Source organism: Linepithema humile, chromosome 3 (genome assembly GCF_040581485.1).
Source record: "Linepithema humile isolate Giens D197 chromosome 3, Lhum_UNIL_v1.0, whole genome shotgun sequence".
NCBI classification, from domain to species: domain Eukaryota; kingdom Metazoa; phylum Arthropoda; class Insecta; order Hymenoptera; family Formicidae; genus Linepithema; species Linepithema humile.
The window spans coordinates 12302006-12325406 of NC_090130.1; the positions used below are offsets into that span (position 1 = coordinate 12302006).

A 23401-nucleotide genomic window follows, 5' to 3' on the forward strand; every position below is an offset into this window, starting at 1 on the left:
GTGCTGTTAGGGTTAGCATTTATCGTACGCTGTTGTCGGCTCGTGTTTAAAAGCTTCAATGGAAACGAGACAGATGTATGCTCGCTTCTACACACTGGTCAGCCGAGCGCACACGGACGCGTGACGTAAACGATTCTCGCCTGTGTGCGTGCCTTTCCTACCGCAAGCGGTACTCTTGATGCTCTCGATGCAGAACTTGGCATCACTGCACTGATTCAGATGATTGCATTATTGTTACATACACACGACTTCAATAAATGTCTGTGTATTAATTAATTTCACAAATTCACAACACTGACGTTGTAACGCGTAGGTAATGTTTTATTTTTAATAAATTGGAAATAATATATAATAATTGTACTTTATATCGTATATTGCTAATTGCAAGTACTTCGTAGAAGCGAATTAATTTGAATAGCTTAGCAAAAGTTTATTTTCTGTATTACAATCAGGCAAAAATGAGATTAAAAAATAATGTACATAACATTTTTTTAGCGTGATTATCTGCTCAGTCCTATTTGCAACATTCTTTTATAATTTTTTACTCGCTCGCTCTTATTCTTTTGCCTTTCGCATGTTTACTCTTTTGCACGTTTAGTAAATCATTCTTATTCAATATTATTTGTATTTTTAAATCATTCTTGTTCTTTCGCTTCTTTGCATTATTTAACCCGACGTTTAGATAAATACTTGCCATAGTAATATAAGAGAAAGAACGGGAGCGAACAAGTAAAAAAATGTAAAAGATGTGTGGATAGAGCAAAGGAGATGACCACGCAAAAGAAATGTTAGGTACATAATTTTTTCAACTCACCATTTATTTATTTAAACAAAACAATTTAATAATGAATATTGCAAAGCTATTAAAAAAATATTGCTATTAAAAGAATATTGCAAAGCTATTAAAAAAAGATGTGTGGATAGAGCAAAGGAGATGACCACGCAAAAGAAATGTTAGGTACATAATTTTTTCAACTCACCATTTATTTATTTAAACAAAACAATTTAATAATAAATATTGCAAAGCTATTAAAAAAATTTGTATTAACAGAAGTACTTGCAATCAATTAGCAACTAATTTACAATATTTCGTATAATTATTTTATATTATTATAAAATTTGTAGCGTTTTTGAAACAAATTAAATGACAATGTTTTCTTGCGTAAAAATATGAGAGCAAGTAACATTCGAGTCGCGTTTCTATTTTTGGAGCATCGCACAATATCCTGTAAGCACAAAAATTCATAAATGATAAGGTTTGGCCAAGTTCCAAAAAAGACACTCCAATATGTTTGTATTTTGATAATTATTTAAATTTTTAATATATCACCAACATGAAAAGTAACTGATATATTATTCAAGGTGCAAATTTAAAATAAACATACATAAAATATACATAAAATGTATAAATAAAACTGATCAAAATTTGATTTAAAAAAATTTAATTAAAATAACAAAATATTTATTAAAAAATACAAAAAACTTGGCGCTGCCACACCAAACAACATGTTAACTTACATAATGTCAATTAATTACATAATGTCAATTAATCATTCTAATTATTACATTATTACTTATTTTCATTGTTTCATAATACTTTAAGGTGTAAAGAGGGTTGGAGGGGCGGAGGAGCCCCTCGACGGGGGTGAAGGGGGATGTTGCGAAGGGTTGCGCTGAGGAAGGAGGCGATTAAAGGGGAGGGGCGAAACCCGTTAGCAGCGCCAAGTTTTTTTGTATTTTTTAATAAATATTTTGTTATTTTAATTAAATTTTTTTCAATCAAATTATGATCAGTTTTATTTATACATTTTATGTATATTTTATGTATGTTTATTTTAAATTTGCACCTTGAATAATATATCAGTTACTTTTCATGTTGGTGATATATTAAAAATTTAGATAATTATCAAAATATAAACATATTGGAGTGTCTTTTTTGGAACTTGGCTAGACCTTATCATTTATGAATTTTTGTGCTATATCACCTACTTTTTTATAAATGTACAAAATTAATTATGACAGAATTAAAATTATTTTTCAATTATTTTTGCACATTTTGAATGTAACATTTATATTAAGTCAGTTATATATTAACTAAATTATTTTACATTCTAACACAAGTATTTTGTTTTTTTCATATTACACTTACATTCTATGAAACAGATGTTTTATTTCAAATATTCAAACTAAACTATTTTTAGTTGTAACATGTCTTTGATTTAACTGCCCCATTGATATGAAGTTATGGATAGCTGATATGAAATATCTTTGCTTCATATCACGGTTATGTTAAATTTTATATAAAATATGCGAAAAAAACTATGATATGATATCAAAGATATGTTAAACATAAAATAATTTAGTTAGAACATTCGAAATGACACTTATTATGTTTCACCTAGCGTAATTGTGATTGTTTTATCTTTTAAAAAAATTGTATATATTAAACCTTTCAAAAAAACCTGTCATAGATATTAAAACCTTTCAAAAAAAAGTTGTATATAGTAAAATTTTTAAAAAAGCTATTAGGTATATATACTTTCTACAAAAAAATATGATATCAGGAAATGGCACCAAGTGGGACTAAAGAACTATGAAAAAAGTTGTACACTATTTCTATAAAACTCTTCTATAAAACTCTTGTACATAAAGCTGTCGTATATATAATTAACTATATTATATACTATATATATTATAAAAAAATAAATACATAAATAAAAAAACAAAAAATTAAAATTAAAAAATTTTTTGAAAATATTTAATTAAAAAATAAAAAAATATAAAAAATTTAATCAAAATAAAAAGATATTTATTAAAAAACGCAAAAAAACTTGGCGCTGCTACAGTAAACTACATGTTAATTTCATTGCTTTATAATACTTTGTGGTGTAGCAGCGTCAAGTTTTTTTGCGTTTTTTAATAAATATTTTTTTATTTTGATTAAATTTTTTATATTTTTTTATTTTTTAATTAAATATTTTCAAAAAATTTTTTAATTTTAATTTTTTGTTTTCTTATTTATGTATTTATTTTTTTATAATATATATAGTATATAATATAGTTAATTATATATACGACAGCTTTATGTACAAGGGCGAACGCCAACATTGCCACACACATGGTCGTGCGTGCCATCGAGGAGATCGGTCTGCGGGTGTCTCCCCAGAAGACAGAGGCCCTCTTTTTCCACGATGGGTCTCTGGGGGGGCCACCGCAGGCCGACGTAACGGTGGGGACAGTCCGCGTCAGGGTGGGGCAGCAGATGAAGTATCTGGGCCTCACCCTGGATGGCTCTTGGGGGTTTGAGCAGCACTTCGCGGCTCTAGCCCCCAAGGTCGGCAGGATAGCGGAAGCTCTTTCCCGACTCCTGCCGAACATTGGCGGCCCTGGCGTGAAGACACGCCGTCTTTACGCCAACACCGTCCTGTCGGTGGCCCTTTACGGGTCACCGGTGTGGGCGGGTGAGATGGCGGCTAGCGCCCGCATACAAGCCAGTATGCATCGGGCGTTGCAGCTGGCCGCCATCAGAGTCATCCGCTCGTACAGGACGGTGTCGTATACGGCGTCAACCGTGCTGGCGGGGATCCCCCCGGTAGAGTTCCTCGCGGAGCAATACCGGGAGGCCTATAATGGCCTTAGGGATCTCCGCAGGGAGGGAAGCTTCCCTCCCGGCGCGGTCGACCGTATGAGACGGCAGGCCCGGGCTCGGACCATTTGCTCGTGGGAGCAATTCCTCAGGCGGGTGGCCCGGGTAGAATATCTCTCGGGCCGTAGGGTCGCCACGGCCATCCACCCCCGTCTCCGGCAGTGGCTGGGGCGGAGGGGACGCGGGCTGTTCTTTAGAACGACGCAGGTACTCACCGGACATGGTTGTTTCGGTGAGTACCTGCACAACATTGGGCGGGAACGCACGACCAAGTGCCACCACTGTGCGGCCGGGCGGGACACGGCGCAGCACACTCTTGAAGTGTGTCCGGCGTGGGATGCCGAGCGCCGGGTTCTGCTCGCAGTGGTGGGCTGTGACCTTTCCCTCCCCACTCTCGTTGAGAGAATGCTGGAGGGAGAGGAAAACTGGAGGGCGGTCTCCACCTTCTGCGAGAATGTTATCTCCCAGAAGGAGGAGGCCGAGAGGATCAGACGGGGAGAAGCCCACCCCCCGGATGATCCTCACGCGGACGGCGCGGGTGCTCCCCGTCGTCGACGGCTGGTTGGCCGTCGGCGGCGACCACCCGCGCATCTACGGGGGGGGCGGTTTCCTCCGCACCCTCCCTAACGGGTTCCGGCCGGGGGTCGAGTGGGGATGGGGGTCTTCTTCTGAGGACATCATCCCTCCCGCTTTTCCCGCCGGCCGGGCGTCCGGGGGGGCCGGTGTATGGCGCGGGGGCCCTAACACCGACTCCACCCCCCGCATTACGCAAGATGGTGCTGGGAGGGGGTAGTAGTCCTCCCAGCAGGTCCTAACTCTCTCTTGGGAGGGTTAGGACGAGGAGCGATGCTCTTAATAGAGCGTCAGGCAGCGGGGGCCCGGGACGTTATACCCTCGGGCAGTTCCCCGGGTCCCTGCATCATGCCGGTGTAGGCCACTCGCAGGGTTTTAGTGGGTAGGCCCCGGTCGGCTGGCCGGGGAGAGTCCCACATAACCTGCAGTTCCTCCCCTGAGGGCTGCGGGTATCCGTAATGGATTTCCCTGCGTTAAAAAAAAAAAAAAAAAGCTTTATGTGTGTGTGTACAAGAGTTTTATAGAAATAGTGTACAACTTTTTTCAAAGTTCTTTAGTCCCACTTGGTGCCATTTCCTGATATCATATTTTTTTGTAGAAAGTATATATAATAGCTTTTTTAAAAATTTTACTATATACAACTTTTTTTTGAAAGGTTTTAATATCTATGACAGGTTTTTTTGAAAGGTTTAATATATACGACAATTTTTTTAAAAGATAAAACAATATGGTTTTGTTTTAGTTGTGACAAGAGCGTGTACTTGGTGCCTTTTTTTACCTTTTTTTAAAAAAAGTAATTTTTTTATAGATATTATTTCTTTTTTTGTAATATATATACGACAGCTTTTTTTGATTTAATATATAGGTACGACAATTTTTTGAAAGGTAAAACAATACTGTTTTGTTTTGATTCTGATAAAATTGACTGAAAATTATAAATGTTGAAACTAATTTAGGATCTGTCAAAAAAGCACACGTTTCAGAAATTTTGTATGATTTGTCTAAAATAAATAAAATTAAATACCAAAGTTTAATATTTCTGTTCTATGTATCCTAAATTAATTCCAACAATATTTATAATTTCCAGTCAATTTTAATCAGTCAAGAAAGCACACGTTTCAAGATTTTAGTATGATTTATCTGAAATAAATAAAATTAAATGTCAAAGTTTAATATTTCTGTTCTATGTATCCTAAATTAGTTCCAACAATATTTATAATTTTCAGTCAATTTTATTTTGTGTATTACAAGATTTCTTGTCGAATTTGTTTATAATCGAGTTTGTTTATAATTTTTGTTTTTTATTTTCTATGGACATAAAATTGACTGGAAATCATAAATATTAGAACTAATTTAGGATAACTACACAAAAAGTACCTTATGCTATATTTTTTTTATATATAAAATAAATTTTATATATAAAATATAAAATTGACTGGAAATTATAAATATTGTTGGAACTAATTTAAAATACATAGAACAGAAATATTAAACTTTGAGATATTTAATTTTATTTATTTTGGACAAATCATACACTAAAGTCTCGAATGATGTGCTTTTTTGACAGAATGTATTGTAAAATTAATTTATACAATTATACGAATTATCACTATGTTTTATAAGACCATTGTTTAGAAACTTTAGTGTATGATTTGTCTAAAATAAATAAAATTAAATATCAAAGCTTAATATTTCTGTTCTATGTATCCTAAATTATTTCCAACAATATTTATAATTTCTGGTCAATTTTAATTTTAATTTTAATTACAAGATTTCTTGTCGAGTTTATGTTTATAATTTTTGTTTCCAATTTTCTATGGATATAAAATTGACTGGAAATTATAAATATTGGAACTAATTTAGGATAATCACAAAAAGTGACTTATGCTATATTTTTTTATATATAAAATTGACTAGAAATTATAAATATTGTTGGAACTAATTTAAGATACGTAGAATTAAAATATTAAACTTTGAGATATTTAATTTTATTTATTTTAAACAGATCATACACTAAAGCTTTTTGACAGAATGTATGGTAAAATTAAAACACAATACTTATAACCTATATACATATACACTTATTTTACTTAATACATTTATATTGAATTTGATCACTCGCACTACACTGCACTACACTACTCTGATGAACACGAATAAAAAACTGGTGAACATTAAGCAGCCTTGACAGTGCAATGTAGTGCGAGTGGCCGAATTCAATATTATTCTTTTGACACATCTTCTGTAAGTAATTATTTGGTATGCGCGGCTATTTCCTATAGCGCCACCAACACAAACCCAACTACTAACATCACTATAGCCATCTAGTGTAAAAAATGTTGACTGTACATCCTAGAAATTGAGATAATTTTTTTGACATTTCGACTTTGGACTTTTATATATTTATTTATAAAGCACGTAGAGCAAAAACAAGCATTACTTACTTTTATTATATATTTTGGGTGTGCGCTATTGATTGAGACCATTATCAACTCGATCGGCCCAGGCATTATTGAGTTCCGATAATCTCGGCTCTCTGGGCTCTTCGGGCTCGCGTAAAGATACACATTCGGTTTTGCGCTGCGCGTGAACTTGGCGCGAGACACTACCGTGTCTCTTGATTTCAACTCTAACTGTAAGATATGAATGTATCCGTGTGCACATATACGCTATCTCATTTGTCCGATTTTATAGTGTACAAGACAATATTAAATTTTATATATTCAAGTAGCAGCATATTTTACATTGTGTTATGATTTACTGCGCCTAGCGCAGAATGCAGGTAGAATGGAGCGTATATTTTATTTGTATGTTATAAACTGCGCTTAGCGCAGAATACATTTCGACAATAACTGCGCTTAGCGCAGAATGCATTTCGACAATAATAACTGCGCTTAGCGCAGAATGCATTTCGACAATAATCACTGCGTCTAGCGCAGAATGCATTTCGACAATAATCACTGCGTCTAACGCAGAATGCATTTTACATTGTTCAACATTATTAATTTTGCAAAGCGCAAAATTTTTTCATTTTCTAATCCAAATTTGTTTTTCCATTACTTCAATGTGTTTCAATACTTATCTTCTATTATTTTCATTTACATTTATTTATCCGTCTTTTCTTTTTCTGCAACTTTTTGTCTCTTTGCTTCAATGATATATTCAGGATCACGAATTGGCATGTTTCTCTCCCGTCTGGGATCAAGTAATTCCGGTAGTACGCAATCTTCATAAAATTGAATCAATTTGGAAAGCATATTTTCTTTCTAGAAAGTATCAACACGTATAATCTTTTCTATTTTTAATCCTAATGGTGTCCAAAGTGCGAAGATGCAGTATTGTCTTTGCGTGATATGTAATTGCCTTTGTATTTGGTAATAATATATGTGACTGCGTTTCATTTCCTCATCTTTTTTATTCTTATATAATGATCGCAGATTTGAAACATTTGCTGCAATTGCATCTTCTGGTGTTAATAATCGTGCTGCGAAAGAACACTTAATCTCCACTATTCCATCGTCTCCTATTAATCCATCTGGCAAAGCGCCTAAAAATGGTATTTCTGAATCTATAAATAATCCACAACAATTAATATTAATATTTAGTGCCTTCTCAATGCTTTTGCGTGCAACATCCTCACATTTTGTTCCATATTGCACTGATTCCACATTTAATTCGTATGGATATATTATTGACGTAACTCTTGATGCACAAGAAGTACTCTTTCTCATTTTACATATGTGACCAAAATGAGAGGCGGTGATTATTTTTGTACGATAATATCGCCAAATACCGCTAGCTGCTTGTTCCTTAGTTTCTTTTTCTATTGCTATTCGCTCTATTTGCCAATTTTGCAGCATATTCATGTGTTGCACTTTTCTTAATTTCATTTCATCTGATGTAGCATCAGGTTTATCAGCCTGTGGACCATAATCTCTGTCTGTCACTGCACGTTTAACATTTCGTTTCGTCGATTGTTTTTTCGTGTAAGGTTTACTTATTTCTCTCCCAGTTTCAAATTCTACAGCTACTTCCCCTGGTTGTGCTCCTAAAGTATAGCTTAGATAACTTATAGGCTTGCCAGTATTAAATGAAACTACTGCAGCATTACAACGCGCTTCGTATGATCCTCTTAGACTAAAATTTACTCTTTTTCCACCAATACATTTTGATATAACAGAGTTAAAAGTTTCAACTCTGTTACTGTCTTTATCTTTCAATAAGCTTTTGGCATTCCAACTAATATATTTCATTGCATTCTGCAGTTTTTCATACAATCCATATTTTTTTAATTGTGGAATATAATTCTCTTCGTTTTCTTTCTGTGATCCATCGCAGAAATATCCAATTCTGGCGCATTCATTATGCTCGCCAAAAACGTGACTTATAATATTATTGAAATCCATTTTTAGAGATAAAATCTTTTGCTCCATTGTACTTTGCTCTTCTAAACGGTGCTGCACAGCTTTTGACACAGCTGTTCTAATTCGAAGGACACGATTGCCAATAACATTTCTTAACTGTCCAAAACGTCCTTTTGTTTTTGCGATTTCTTTTATTTTTGTCGCCAAATTGCGCAATAAATGATTCCGACATTCTATTTTCTCTATAAAAACATTGGGATATGGATTTGCCTGTATAATTTTCTTATATACGCTGCTATATATGTAGAATAAATTAATTGGCGTTTTTCTATGCTTGTCTTAAATCCTTCCACGATTGCATCTGCTTCCATGCTTGTTGAACTGCAATCTCTGCCCCAATTTTTATAACATTTATGTTTTGTGGGTTCTTTTTCAAGTTTCTCTGCTTTTACACAAACTGCACAATATTTATTTCTTACAGACATGTGCAGCACTTTGCCTGTTCGTACACCACATATTGTGCCAACACCTGATAAGGAATCATACCGTCCTGTTCTATATGATCTTTTCATCCAGCTTCCATCACCTGTTACCGCTATATATATGCGGTATTCCATTTATTACTTCATTATGTTGTAATGCTAATTCACGTTCTTCATTCGCAGCAGCATTCATGCTTTCATCTGCAGCTTTTGCGAATGCCTCAGCAGCAGTTTCGTGTGCTTTTTCATACGTTTTTCTTCCCATGCATTTAATATTCATAGCTGCGCAACTTTCTTGTAATTGTGTAAATCCTACACCAGTTAATAAAGCGCCAGTCACTGCGCCTATATTTACATCTAAATTTTCTTCAGAAGAAGGCTTACTCCAAACAAATTCTTCAAAATTGCACATTCGGCATTTAAAAAATAATTTATTTTTCAATCCATATGCACGAGCTCCAATAAATATTAAATCGCGAAACAAACATTCTATTCCGCGAGAATGATTGTCAAATTTTTCGTGCAGTTGTTGGAAAAGAAATACAAAATCAACGATACATTTTCCTGGCATACTGCCGCTATTAACACGAAATGCATCAATATTGCTATCTATTCCTAAAGTGTCCATTTCTTCATTTTCTATGTCATCCTCTAATATTTCTTCTAATTCTTTATTACTTGAAATGCATGTTGCATTTTCCTCGTAATTATTAGTTTCAATACCCATTGCAGCTAATTTGTCATGCACAACATCCTGAAGAACTCCATCTTTATCTACCTGCATTGTGCTTTTATGTATATCTGCATTTATATTTTCTCTCGTGTCATTGTTATTAATTGTTTCATTATTTAAAATATTAATTTCTTTTAATTTCTGTTTTCTATAAATAAATGTTAATACGTACAACATATTTACATACATAAGTACAGTTCAAAAATTACATTATACACTACATATATGAAATGTTTTTATTTTCAAATATTTTGTTTTCATTCTTAAAATTTTCTAATACTTTTACAGAATGGTATGTGTTTCCGAAACAGTTTTCGCAACTTTTTTTTCATACTAGACAAGCGAGATTATCATAAATTACTGACAATTCTTTGTAACATTACAAGAACACTTTTCAATAAGGTCTAACAAAATGTTTAAAATTGATTTTTCAGTTGATGTTTTACATTCAAAAAAAGGATACTAATATATCAAACAAAAAATGGAAAAGAGATATAAAGCTGCGAAAATTATATTGAAAATAGATCACATACCGTTTTGGAAAAGTATTGGACCAAAAAAAAAAAAAAAATAACAAATATGTATTCTATAAATTCAGAAATATTTCCACGAATAAGAAAAAAGAAAATAAATTCATTAAAGCAGAAGATATATAATTTAAAAGTGAAGAATTGAAACGTACAACTTTGAAAAAAAGTATTAAAAATTATTAATTTTCATATAATACATAAAAGATAATCTCTTTAAACACAAGTAATTAATTTTAAATTATAATTCATATGGATTATGTACTTGAATTTAAAAATATATAAACTTTGAGCATAATAACAAATTGCGAACAAGCTGTCGCTAGTCAATTAAAACCTCGATGTATGAATTTATTTTACAAATTTTTGTATGCAAAAGTGACGTTTCACGAATACTAATTTAAATATACCTTTTACATTTAAAAATATACAGTAATCAGAGATCGTGCATCATTTTTTCATACAAAAATTTTGAACATAAATAACAAAATTGAGGCCAAGTAGTGTGCTAAATTAGCGCTCGGAATTAGTTGCACATTTCGGGCCGATTTCCGAGACAACGCCTCCTGTTCTCTCACTACCGCTCGGCCGCTGGCGGCCGAGCCGCCGAGTTCTGGCTCAGGAGCGTTTTATATTAGAAATAGACTGGATTATTTAGGCATCTTTCGGGAAATCGTAACATTTTCTTCACTACATAAATAATGTTTATTTTTATTAATACATAATATATATATATATATTTAATTATTAATGAAAATAAACATTATTTATGTAGCAAAGAAAATATTACTATTTTCTGAGAGGTGCCTCAACAACCCAACCTATTTCTTATATAAAACGCTCCTGCGCCAGAGCTATCGGCGGATCGGCCGCCAGCGGCCGAGCGGTAGTGGGGGAATAGGAAGCGTCGTCTCGGGAATCGGCCCGAAATGTGCAACTAATTCCGAGCGCTGTGCTAAATAGATAGCCACGCGTTTAAGATATTTTCAATAATTATTTACTACAAAACAACATTTTTCCAATATGGAGATATTCTTTATGAGTTGCATTGTAATGTAATATTTCTATTATTTTATTTATAAAATTTTTTTCGAAAAATTGTAATGAAGTTTTAATTCCACTTCTTACTTATAAATGAAAATTTTTCAATACATATAAAAACATTATAAAAAGAAAAAAATTTATCGATTTCTATCTGCAATAAATATTTGTACAACTTTGTGCACTTTAATAATATAACTAGTAAAATTGCTATCTTTTTCATGCTCTCTCCCAAAAAACATTATGCCCATAAATATCTAGCAACTCACGTACAAAAATGGCTCATACTGCGCACACGAAACCTTATCCCAGTGCGTTGTCATAGCGGTAGCAAAATGCTAGCACACTTGCAAAACGCTTGCACTTTGCGGGCAATACACGACTTATACACGACTAAACATATCCCACGAGCAAAATTTAGGCAAACTGCTACACAGATTATTTGCATAAGACGCGCAAACTTTGCGCGTAAGAATTGTTATTTGGGCTATGATCGCTTTTCGATCAGAGTTAAAATTTTTGAAAAAATAAAGAGAATTGAAAGAAAATTCGATAAGTGGCAATAAATGATATCTTTTCCTATAAGAGCAAAGGATTCATATGTAGATATAGCAATTTTATAAAGTTTAATATGTGATGTTACCTCAGATTTATCCGCCATTTTCGCCTACTTAGTCGTTTACACGAAGTTTGATATTTTTTCATGTTGCGACTTCTTCCGTACATTCTTCCATATTCATCGTACTTCTCCATTTTCACAAGAATTAAAATTCAAGAAAAAGTAGATAACACTATGAATATAACACTCAAAAAGTATATAATACTGATCTGTGAATTGTATTTCCTTGATCGCTTTTCTATACAGCGTAGTAATAATAAAACACAACCGCGCAAGGAAAGGCGATGCGTGACAAACAAACTATGTGTGTGTGTGTGTGTGTGTGCGTGCGTGCGTGCGTGCGTGCGTGCGTGCGTGCGTGCGTGCGTGCGTGCGTGCGTGCGTGCGTGCGTGCGTGCGTGCGTGCGTGCGTGCGTGCGTGCGTGCGTGCGTGCGTGCGTGCGTGCGTGCGTGCGTGCGTGCGTGCGTGCGTGCGTGCGTGCGTGCGTGCGTGCGTGCGTGCGTGCGTGCGTGCGTGCGTGCGTGCGTGCGTGCGTGCGTGCGTGCGTGCGTGCGTGCGTGCGTGCGTGCGTGCGTGCGTGCGTGCGTGCGTGCGTGCGTGCGTGCGTGCGTGCGTGCGTGCGTGCGTGCGTGCGTGCGTGCGTGCGTGCGTGCGTGCGTGCGTGCGTGTGTGTGTGTGTGTGTGTGTGTACTGTTTACTCTTTTGAAAACATTTGACGACTGACGCGTAGCACAAGAAACCAGTCGATGTTGCACTGCCGTAATGAACATGTGAGTATAATTTTAAGATTATTATTCTGTTTGCACATTACTTTTATATCAAATTTCCAGTACAAGTGATAATAACTGATATTACTTAGTGTTTACTGATATAAGTGACACCTTGGAAAAAGGACACATAGGCCTATGTATATATGTAGGCTTATGTGCCCTTTTTCCATAAAGCCTCAATTATAATTCTTTTACAATAATAATAAAAATAATAACGTGCGATCTAATTACACAATATCTATCTTATGTTATAGGTCAAACAAAGATAGAGAACAAAGCAAAGAAAGAAAGCAGAGGATGACAGGTAGAGACAAAAAAAAAGAGGAAGATGAGAAAAGAATGGAAGGAAGAAAGAAAGAGGAAGAGAGAAAAGGAGAAAGAAAGAAGGAAAAAAAGGAAAAAGAAGCAAAAAAAGAAAGGTTAGTACATTTTTATTTTATTTTTAGATTTCTTATAAAATTGCATAAATAATTGCTAAAAATATGCACAACAATAATTCATATATATGTATATATATAAGTAATTTTTTGTTATTGGTTCATTATAAAAATATATATTTTAGAAGATTGGAGAGAGAAGAACGAAAACGGCAGGAGAAAAAAAAAGAAGAAACAAAAGTTATGAGTTTTGAAGAGGAAGAGTTCGAGGAGGAAGAAAAAGAAAGAAAAAAAAGAGGAGGACAAAACTTAAAAGCAAGAAATAAAAGGTATTGTTTCATTTGTACAATTATAAAATTAATTCGTATTTTATTAAATAATTTCTTTCATTTTAACGTTTTTTGTAGTTACTATTTATCAAGAGCGCGGAGAGAAAGAGATTGGCGAGGAGGAGAATGGAGAGGAGGAGAATGGAGAGGAGGAGGATGGAGAGGAGGAGGATGGAGAGGAGGAGGATGGAGAGGAGGAGGATGGAGAGGAGGAGGATGGAGAGGAGGAGGATGGAGAGGAAGATAGAGAGGAGGATGGAGAGGAAGATCGAGACGTGGCTGGGATATGGGGCGCACTAGGCCCGGATCGGGTTCTGTTTTTATTTTTAATTATTAATTTTTAATATAATATAATTTTTAATATAATATAATTTTTAATATAATATATAAAAGAAGTTAAAATAATAAAAAATAAATGTATTTAAAAAATATATCTATGTAACATTTTATTTTCTTTTACTATATTAATAGTATATTTATTATGCGCAATAATTAATATGTGCAATAAACGCGATTAAGACAGAATATATATATAGCTTTGTACCGTTACCGACATTTTACCGACGTGTTACCGACATGTCAATATGACAGAAATTCTTATGCAGCGTCTTAGGTGGAGAATCGATGAACTATTAGGCGTGAAAAAATGACATGTTGACTACCCAATTTATTCTTGCGTGCCATTTCGTTAATATTCGTTAAATGTTAGTGATGTGATATGTGACGTGTTCATGAAACCTGTAAAATTGTCCGAAAACTAAGATAGCAGGGAAAGCCCAACGTAGAAGGAGTATTTTCTACTCATACAGACAGCTGTCAACCGTGTGTTTCCTCGCATAATTAGGCTTCGTTTCACGGTTGATTTAACGATTGTTTTAACCTGTCAAGGAAAAAGCATAGTTTTCGGACAATTTTACAGGTGTCTTAAAGCGATCCAGAGTGTTACTTTGTTAAATTATCATTTTATTTAGAAATGGCACGCAAGAATTCTCGGCGTGTCATTTCTCGTTTTTGACGTCACGAATCTAATATGGCTTCGGTGACTACCCAGGAGCCTTAACAATAATATAGAAAGTGAACTAGCGAGTACTTCTTGTGCTCCTAATGTTGAGATTCCTGAAGTACGGAGACCTCAGAGTTCAGCGGAGATGCCCGCTGAAAAAATGGATTATGTTGAGCTAGATTTATAATGTTTACTATCCTGCAATGTAATATCAATCACTCAAAACAGGCACAAGACAACATACAGGCTGCGTTCCCATTTTGTCTCACTCAGTGCAGTATCCAGTGGCCGCCATTTTACTGGATACTGCACTGGAGAAGCGTTCCCAAATTACTGGACTGGCTAGTGACAATCGTACCTCGTTCAGAATAATCACAACACGTTAATAAAAAAAATCAATGTGTACTGAAAAAATAAAATTATGTACAATAATTATATACAATAAACATTATATATAATAATTTATTGTTTTTAAATGTGAAGTTATACAAACAAATAATCGGTATAATCGTCGTTATAATATTTAAAAATAACGCTAACACTTATTAATACATTGCTAATTGAAATATTTACTTATCAATATAATAATCTTTACTGGCAATAATTGCTTCAACACTATTTACATATTAACTAACAATTTTATTTAGGTTATGAGCTAATACGTGTGCGAAACTGTCACTAGCCACTAGCCAGTCCAGTAATTTGGGAACGCTTCTCCAGTGCAGTATCCAGCAAAATGGCGGCCACTGGATACTGCACTGAGTGAGACGAAATGGGAACGCAGCCACAGCAGTTGATGTACGAGAAGCGGGCCGGATTGGCTGTCATCGCGGAGCCTCACCCTGGAATACTTGAAGATAACAGGTGAGTGCACTCTACCGATAATCCTCCACTGTCCGCCATCTGGTGGCGTAGAATTGAGGGAGCGTTTCTTCCATTCCGAGTTCTTGAACGGAGTAGAGGCATTTGCGCTGTTGACTGGAACTCTTTCGTAGTTGTTAGTTGTTATGCCTCGCGGAACACCTTGGATCGCGAATTTAACGCCTTTTTAGATGATCTGCATTTGATTTTAATAAAATATAAAGATCGATCGATCCTCATTTTGGGGACTTTAACGCGCGTCATAGAGAATGGGATCCGAGATGCACCAATAGGCGCGGCCTTCTGCTTAAAGATTGGCTAGAAATGTCAGAATTATATGTGCTAAATACCAATTTTATAAATACATGTGTTAGATGGCAAGGTGAGTCGGTGGTCGATTTGTCCCTAGGTAATTCCAACGCTAGAGAGTTTGTTAAGAGTTGCACAGTAGATAAGAGAGCGATCATCCTCTCCGACTACAGGTTGATTCGGGTGATCCTCAGATCTGAACGGGCCAGGGAAAGATTCTCCTTTATTAATTCCAAATTCCCTAGATGGAATTTTAAAAAACTAGATACTGATATGTTGCTAGCCGCGTCCATTAAGCCTTGTGTCCACGATACTAGAACTCGGTCCGAGACACAGACTTCTATATATTACTAGACTGCTAACTCCTTATGTATAAGGCGTCTTCATTTCTTATGTACGAAACGATACATAAAGTATTCCTTTCTGCGCATGCGCTTTGTGATGTATGTCCCTACATGCTACACATTCACATATAAACACACATACATAATACAATTAACTAATATCTCGTCCAAAAAACAGAAATCTATTAAAAAAATAATAATATTATTAAATAATATTATTAAGCTAAGTTAATTTAAATGAATCAAGCTTTATAAAATGTGTAGTATGCAAAACATTTTATATAAAAATACTAATGTATAACACTAAAATTGTATATAAGAAATATTATTTTTAATGTTTAATGTTTTTGTATATAAAATATATTATTTTTAATATTTTTATTAAATGATATTATAAAATGATTGATATATGTATATAAAATATTTTAAGGATAAATAAAAAATACACACATTTTACATTTATATTTTATTTTTATATTATTTTAATTAATTACATATAAAAATATAAAATTATTACAAAATAAATCAAAATAAAATTCATATATTAAATAATTTTCTGATTTTTATATAATATATATTATAATTTATTATTTTTGTACCTAGCTGTATCGTATTGTATGTTGTATCAGCAGTATCATATTGTGCAGTAATATCTGTTTCACTTAAAGTTTGGACATCCAAATTCTCGCTATTACATTCATTTGAATCTAGATAAATCAAAATAAAATTCATATATTAAATAATTTTCTGATTTTTATATGTGCAATTGTTGATATACTTACTTGAATCTTTATCAGAACTTTGATCATATAAATTTTGAGTGGGTATAATATCTGCTTTTAATCTTCTCACTTTTGATGTATTTGCAAAATCACTATCAGTAAAATGAAATTGGCAAATACGGCTTGATGATGTTGGTATCCAATTTGTTCTATTAATTGCTATTATCCATTGTTCCAATAAATAAGTTATACTTATAGGAAATCTAAATTATTTAACAATTTATTAACATTGATACTAAATATATTTAAAATTTCTTTTAATGATCAAAAAACAGCAGTGTCACGACAATATAATTCTACCACATATTTTTATTAAATAATACTTACTTAAAGAAAGAGATTTTGTCATTTTTCTTTCTGTATGCTGCTGTGCTTTTGCAATTTAAAACAGCACATTTAAATGGCATTGTTGACTTCTTTTTATGACGTTTTTATCACGTATCGCGGATCACTTTTCTCATGTAAAAAGATTAGAATTATAGGTTAGAAGAACCGTATTATGGAGAATATATTGACTATATATATCTTTTTGCTTCTGCGCATGTGCACAATGAGACACTTTAACACATGCTTTTTGGGGCCATAGCACATAAGCGAAATTTGGGGAGTTAGCAGTCTAGTAATATATAGAAGTCTGTGGTCCGAGATCTCGGACTGAGGGAAAGTTACTAGAACTCGGATCATGTACACACTGAATTTGGATGCAAAACTCGAATAAGAAGCTCAAACGAAAAAATGCGTTGCGTCCCATTTTTCGGTACGAGTTATTGCAAGTTATTAGATTTTACTAGTTTCTTTTACTATCTGTCAAGACAAAATATAAGATACTTATAGCGATACGAGATACTGTGAACAATATAAATAATATTTTAGTAAGTAATTATAGAATTGAAAAAATAAAAGAAATATAATTCTTAAATAAAATAAATTAATAAGATTAATAATTAATAAGATTTACATAAGTAGTTATTATTAGTTTTAATACAGATTAAATTAGACATTAAAAATATATTATAACCTATACATACATATTATTTTTCAAGAAAAGTATAATAATATATAAAATTGATTTTCAGTAAAAACTTCTTTTATAATAAAAAATGGATAATAAGGAAAATGTTAAAATTTTATTAATGTTATATCAACAACATCCTTGTTTATATTACAAAAAGTGTTGATTATCATAATCGTATAAAACGAGATCAAGCTTTACAGATAATCTGTAATCAGTACAAAGAATTAACAGGACAACCACTAACAACTAAAATTGCAAAAAAAAAATTAATAATTTAAGATCACAATATCTGGACCATCTAAATAAAATAAAACATTCGAAATCAAGCGGTGCATCACTTGATGATATCTATAAACCAACTTGGTGGTTGTTTGAAGATATGAGTTTTCTATAACATAGATCAGAAAATCATCGTAAAGAATCAACTCGATTACAACGCTAACTATATTCAGCCAAGTATAAATATTATTGTTCGAGGACTCGGACCGAGATCTCGGATCGAGTTCTAGCATCGTGGACACAAGGCTTTAGTAAAGCCTGGTCTGAGGATCACTTGGAAGATATATCTGCGAACTCGACAGCGGATTGGCTGGATACTGCGCTTAAAGAGATTTCGGACATCTCTATGCCGCGGAATAGTGGATACACTAGAAATTCGTGTTATTGGTGGTGTGACGAGGTATCCAAGATCTATAGAGAGAAGGTTACCTCAGGCAAACCGGTTGTGGGCGAGGGACGATGAAGTAAGGGGGGAGCTAGAAACAGCTTGTAGGCGAGGGGCGACGAAGGAAGGGGAGAGCATGATGATCTCATCGGCTAACAGTAGCTGTCTCTCTCGCACGCTTTAGTGTTTTCTCTCTCGCTCCTTTAATATAGAAATGTTTTGGCCCGTATTCTGAGCTCACATTTATCGCTAAATGTACCTCTAAATGTTTCATAGATGAAGCGATAAATGTGACGGTATTCTCAGTGCACATTTAGAGGCACTTTTAGAGACGGTCAGCCATTTTTAGATACGATCAGTCTTAAAGAGGCCTTTTTAAGTCAAAATTCTATTCTGAACCACATTTATCGCACATTTATACGTATTCGATAAATGTGCCGCTGAATGTGCACCTAGGCACATTTAGCGGCACTGTTACACGTAATGGCGGCGCCCAGCGTTTGACAGGCACGGGCTGCTTCGCAACTATTGATGATGTCAATTGATATTATGCGATTGATTTTATGAATAAAATTAATATATTTCGCATTTCTATAACTGATAGAGATAATACATATCAATAATAATGATATGTGTCCTATTTAAAAATTTTTTCGATCTTAAAGTGCGGAAGGTACTGAAAGTGCAATAAGTGCAACAAGTTTAATAGAGCCGGTCTTACGTAGCGCGTGAATTGGCACGAATACGAACGTGTCTCTTGACATTTTATTAAATTTTATTATTAATCATGGATGTGTTAGACGAGATCGAACATGTGGCTGACGTTCGAGAAGTAAATGCAATACGTAATCGTGATCCGCGAGTGTTTCGAAATAAAATGGACGCTTTTAAAATTTATAATGATCGCGAGTTTCGACAACGATATAGATTAACGAAAGAATGTGCGCGTTACGTGATTTCCTTGGTAGAAGAAAGGTTATCACCCCTTTCTGGTAGGAGAAATGTTGTTACACCAACTCTCCAAATTCTCATCGCTCTGCGATATTACGCTAAGGGTTGTTATCAAATTGAATTGGGTAAGTTAAATTTTTTTAAGTTTTAATCTTTAATAATTATTATAAATTATTTATTGTATTATGTTAGTGAAAAAAAACTGTTATAAAACTAAAAATTTCTTATTACAGGAGATTTGCATGGTGTATCGCAGCCAACAGTGTCTAAGATCGTCGCTTCAGTATCGCGAGTTTTGGCAAATTTACTGCCACAATTTATAAAATTTCCACCGCGAATAGAAACACTTCAGCAGGAATTTTATAACGTAGCTTGTTTTTCTATGGTTGTGGGTTGTATTGATTGTACTCATGTACCAATAAAATGCCCCAACCAGGAACAAGCTGCGTTATATATAAACCGGAAGGGTTTCTATTCGTTAAACATCCAGGTGGTTTGTGATGCTGAACGACGTATACTGGACATTGTTGCTCGATGGAGAGGCAGTGCCCATGATGCGCGTATAGGGGATTCATGTTCTCTCAAGGACGAATTCGAGGTAATAATTTTGTTAAGTATAATTATATATATTTAGATATAGAGAAGGAGATTGTTTCATCCATAAAATACATTTTAATATTTATGCTGTGATTGATTATATAAAGCTATGATAATTATTTTAAGTTGTCCAAAATTATTTATTCTGTGATTTCAATTATAGCATTAATATTAAAAAGTGATAAATGTATTTCACATTAAAACCACTTTTTTCATTTATAAGTAATTAATATAATTATTATATTTACATATACATTTATATATAATATAATATATGCTGATAAATTTACAGGCAGGTAGAATACGAGGTATTTTGCTTGGGGATTCCGGGTACCCTTGTAAGCCATACCTCTTAACACCAATTTTAAATCCTCGTAATCCTTGTGAAGAACGTTACAACGCATCTCATATACGGACCCGGACCATCGTGGAGCGCTGCTTTGGTGAATGGAAGGGCATGTTTCGCGCCTTGCGAAATGGAATGCAGATCTCCCTTCGTACAGCAAAGACAGCCATCATAGCGATGGCTGTCTTACATAACATCAGGAAAAATTTTCATGATAACAATCCGTATGGTATGTTATATGTTATATATATATATATATATATATATATATATATATATATGCTTTAGTAATAATTATGTGATAAGAATGATGATATTAAAATATATGAATTATTTTATTTTTTAGACGCGGAGTCAGATGAGGATATGGAAGATGAAAAAGATGATCCTGTTGTACTGAATTCCAAAGAATCAGTACAATCTGGTCACAATCTTTTTCGCCAAGAGTTCGTGCAACAATATTTCTCCTAATTGGAAAAGAGCTTTTCTTCTATTAAGGAAAGCATTCTATTAGAATTTTGTATATTTGTGCTCTTGCGAAATGTTTAATGTTTATTAGTGTTAATTATAGTTTATATAGTTATATAGTTTATATAGTGTTAATTATAATAATGTTATAGTTTTCATATAGTTTATAGTTAGCTGTTTATAGTTTATAGTTTCTAATTATATTTTTTCGCAAATTATATCGTTGTTGAAACTCCGAATTGTAAATTTTAAAAGCCTATTTTATATCTAAACATTTGCTGATCACGATATGTATCGCATTTACTTCAAATATAACATATCCATGATGATATATGTTTATACATGTTTTAATTTAATTTCCTATCCTGTATTTATTTTTTATTTTTAATATTATATATTTAATTTTATTAATTTATTAAGTTTTATACAAAATTTATTAAGTTTTATACAAAATAATTAATAAATTACTAAAACGGTAAAATATTATTTTTTTTTTAATTTATTAAAAATGTAATAGTTTTTAAGAGGATGCTGGAGTGCCTGACGAACTCCGACGCGAAAGCGCCATCATTTCGATGGAACTAAAAATGAGAGTGATATTATCGGCATAAGTCATAATCTAAGTATGAATGTATTGTGTATGCGTATGTGTGGTGCGTGTATATATTCGCATATTATTGTATAGCGCCTCTCTGATATTATCCTGGAACTAATCTTTTGTTATTTTTTCATCTGTTATACCGATATTGGACGCACACGTATGTAAAAATAGTCGGACAAAAATATTTTTTACATTAGACTTTTCAGCCCAATTTTAATGGTTCCATAACATTCTATTCTGCAGTCCGCAATTCGCGCTGCTCTTATTCGGTGTATTAAAATCGTTAAACTTTTATAAAAAGCTAAAATTGATAGCTCTAAAAGACATGTTATCCTAAGAGTATGTCAATAAAAATTAATGTTATAAATAACTTTATTTTTCCGACTTTTTTCGACCAACGCGAATTCCCTTTTTGTGTGCTCTTTAATCCTGCAAAAGGATTTTTAATTCTATGCAGGCAGAAAAAAGCTGTATTTGTTAGAAAAAAGTCAGGAAAAATACAGCATTCATGTGGTAAAACAGAACTCCAGCATCCTCTTAAATACATACTATATATTTATCAAAATATATGTAATGTTATACTTACATATATATATATATATATATATATATATATATATATAATACATATAAATAATTAAGGATGTTAAAATATATAAATAATTTTTTAAACACAAATTTTTATAATAAAATAATATTTAATAAATTATTTTTTAATATATAAACAATTTTTATACACATATAAATTTTTAAATTATTATTTGTAAAATATTTATAATAAAACTTTAATTATAATTTAAAAAAATACTAACATAATAAATATTTAACTTATCGCAGGAACAAAAGGATACATAATACAAATCAGTTATACAATAATGAAAGACAATTAGAAACAGAAATAGAAAATTAACGAAACAAATGAAAGTTTCCGGGAAGAAAGTGACAACGAAAAATATCTTTGAAGAGGGAATTAACAAATTGATCATGAAGCATTAGATTTAGAATATTTACATATAATAAATTTTGAGGTTCTAAAATAATTATTCTATTATTTTTATTTTAATTGCATAAATTACAAATGGAAAAATTAAAATTACTCATCAGATCATACTACTCATATTTTCTGATACGTAATGCTAATTCCTTCATTTGTAATTCATGCAATTCTTGTTTCTGTTTTTGTTCTGCCAAAATTGCTTTTATCTTTGCTTCATGTTCAATTTGCATTAACTCCATGGTCTTCTGGTGTTTTTCCTTCTGGAGTTCGAGCAAAGCCTCTTCATAAGCACTCATTTCTTTCTTCCTCCTCTTTGGTGCAGGCTCATTTAATTTTTTTGAATCACTATGTAACCTGACCAAAGAAGAGGAACTTGGTTGTGCTGTTGTGCTAGTGTTATATTTGTCTTGCTCTTTGCTGAGGTCTTCTTTCTCCAGAAGCATGAACATTCTAAAACAAATAAGATTTATTTTCTTAATAATTAACACTAATATTGATAATTATTGATTATATTGATTAAAAAAAATATATTTTAAATAAATCTTACTCAGTGGTAGGATCCAACAATAATTCATCGTCTTCGCATTCTAAATAGATGCTTTCTTCTTGAACCCTACGTCTCTGTAACAAATAAATAAATAAATATACATTTATTAGAAATTTGATTTGTCAAAATTTTCAGAGTATGCTATAAAAATTATTTTAAAGTAAAATGTATCTAAATCTAGATATTTCATTAATATTACAAAATATTGCAAATATTATATTAATATTACAAATTACTAATATTACAAAACTTACTTGACCATCACTGTCGTGGATGTTTTCGTCTATTTCAAAATCCTCGGGACAGATTTTAACAATATTGAAATCTGTCTCCGAGGGCATAGAAGTAGACGGTCCACCACCAGTGCTCTTCAAATGTTTTTTATATGCTGTTATGTTTTTCTTCGCTGTCACCTTCCAGCGTTGATAAGCTGCCCGCAATTCTTCCCACTTTC

At 33.1% G+C, this 23401-nt stretch overlaps 2 protein-coding genes and 1 long non-coding RNA gene across 3 annotated transcripts; 2 read left to right on the plus strand and 1 right to left on the minus strand.

Moving 5' to 3' along the window:
- Positions 1 to 12748: 12748 nt before the first annotated feature.
- LOC136998940 (prothymosin alpha-like) lies at positions 12749 to 15231 on the plus strand. The gene is made up of 4 exons (XM_067352327.1): positions 12749 to 12756; positions 13011 to 13060; positions 13541 to 13773; positions 15148 to 15231. Exons 1-4 carry the CDS (start codon positions 12749 to 12751, stop codon positions 15229 to 15231), a joined length of 375 nt encoding a protein of 124 aa, XP_067208428.1.
- A 1199-nt stretch (positions 15232 to 16430) lies between these two features.
- Positions 16431 to 17344, minus strand: LOC136998598 (uncharacterized). Its single transcript, XR_010889186.1, has 3 exons — positions 17089 to 17344; positions 16762 to 16964; positions 16431 to 16686 (listed from the first exon to the last, which is right to left on the minus strand). It is a non-coding gene; the product is annotated as an uncharacterized lncRNA (long non-coding RNA).
- A 1883-nt stretch (positions 17345 to 19227) lies between these two features.
- Positions 19228 to 20805, plus strand: LOC136998941 (putative nuclease HARBI1). Its single transcript, XM_067352328.1, has 4 exons — positions 19228 to 19516; positions 19625 to 19989; positions 20281 to 20563; positions 20681 to 20805. The coding sequence occupies exons 1-4, from the start codon at positions 19228 to 19230 to the stop codon at positions 20803 to 20805; spliced, it is 1062 nt and encodes a 353-aa protein (XP_067208429.1).
- Positions 20806 to 23401: the final 2596 nt, after the last annotated feature.

Coding starts and splice junctions, on each gene's coding strand:
- LOC136998940 (XM_067352327.1), top strand. Junction 13,061..13,540: donor AAGAAAGCAGAGGATGACAG/GTAGAGACAAAA, acceptor CGTTTTTTGTAG/TTACTATTTATCAAGAGCGC. Junction 13,774..15,147: donor GCGCACTAGGCCCGGATCGG/GTTCTGTTTTTA, acceptor AACTGTCACTAG/CCACTAGCCAGTCCAGTAAT.
- LOC136998941 (XM_067352328.1), top strand. CDS start 19,228: ATGGATGTGTTAGACGAGATCGAACATGTGGCTGACGTTCGAGAAGTA. Junction 19,517..19,624: donor TTGTTATCAAATTGAATTGG/GTAAGTTAAATT, acceptor TTCTTATTACAG/GAGATTTGCATGGTGTATCG. Junction 19,990..20,280: donor CTCTCAAGGACGAATTCGAG/GTAATAATTTTG, acceptor ATAAATTTACAG/GCAGGTAGAATACGAGGTAT.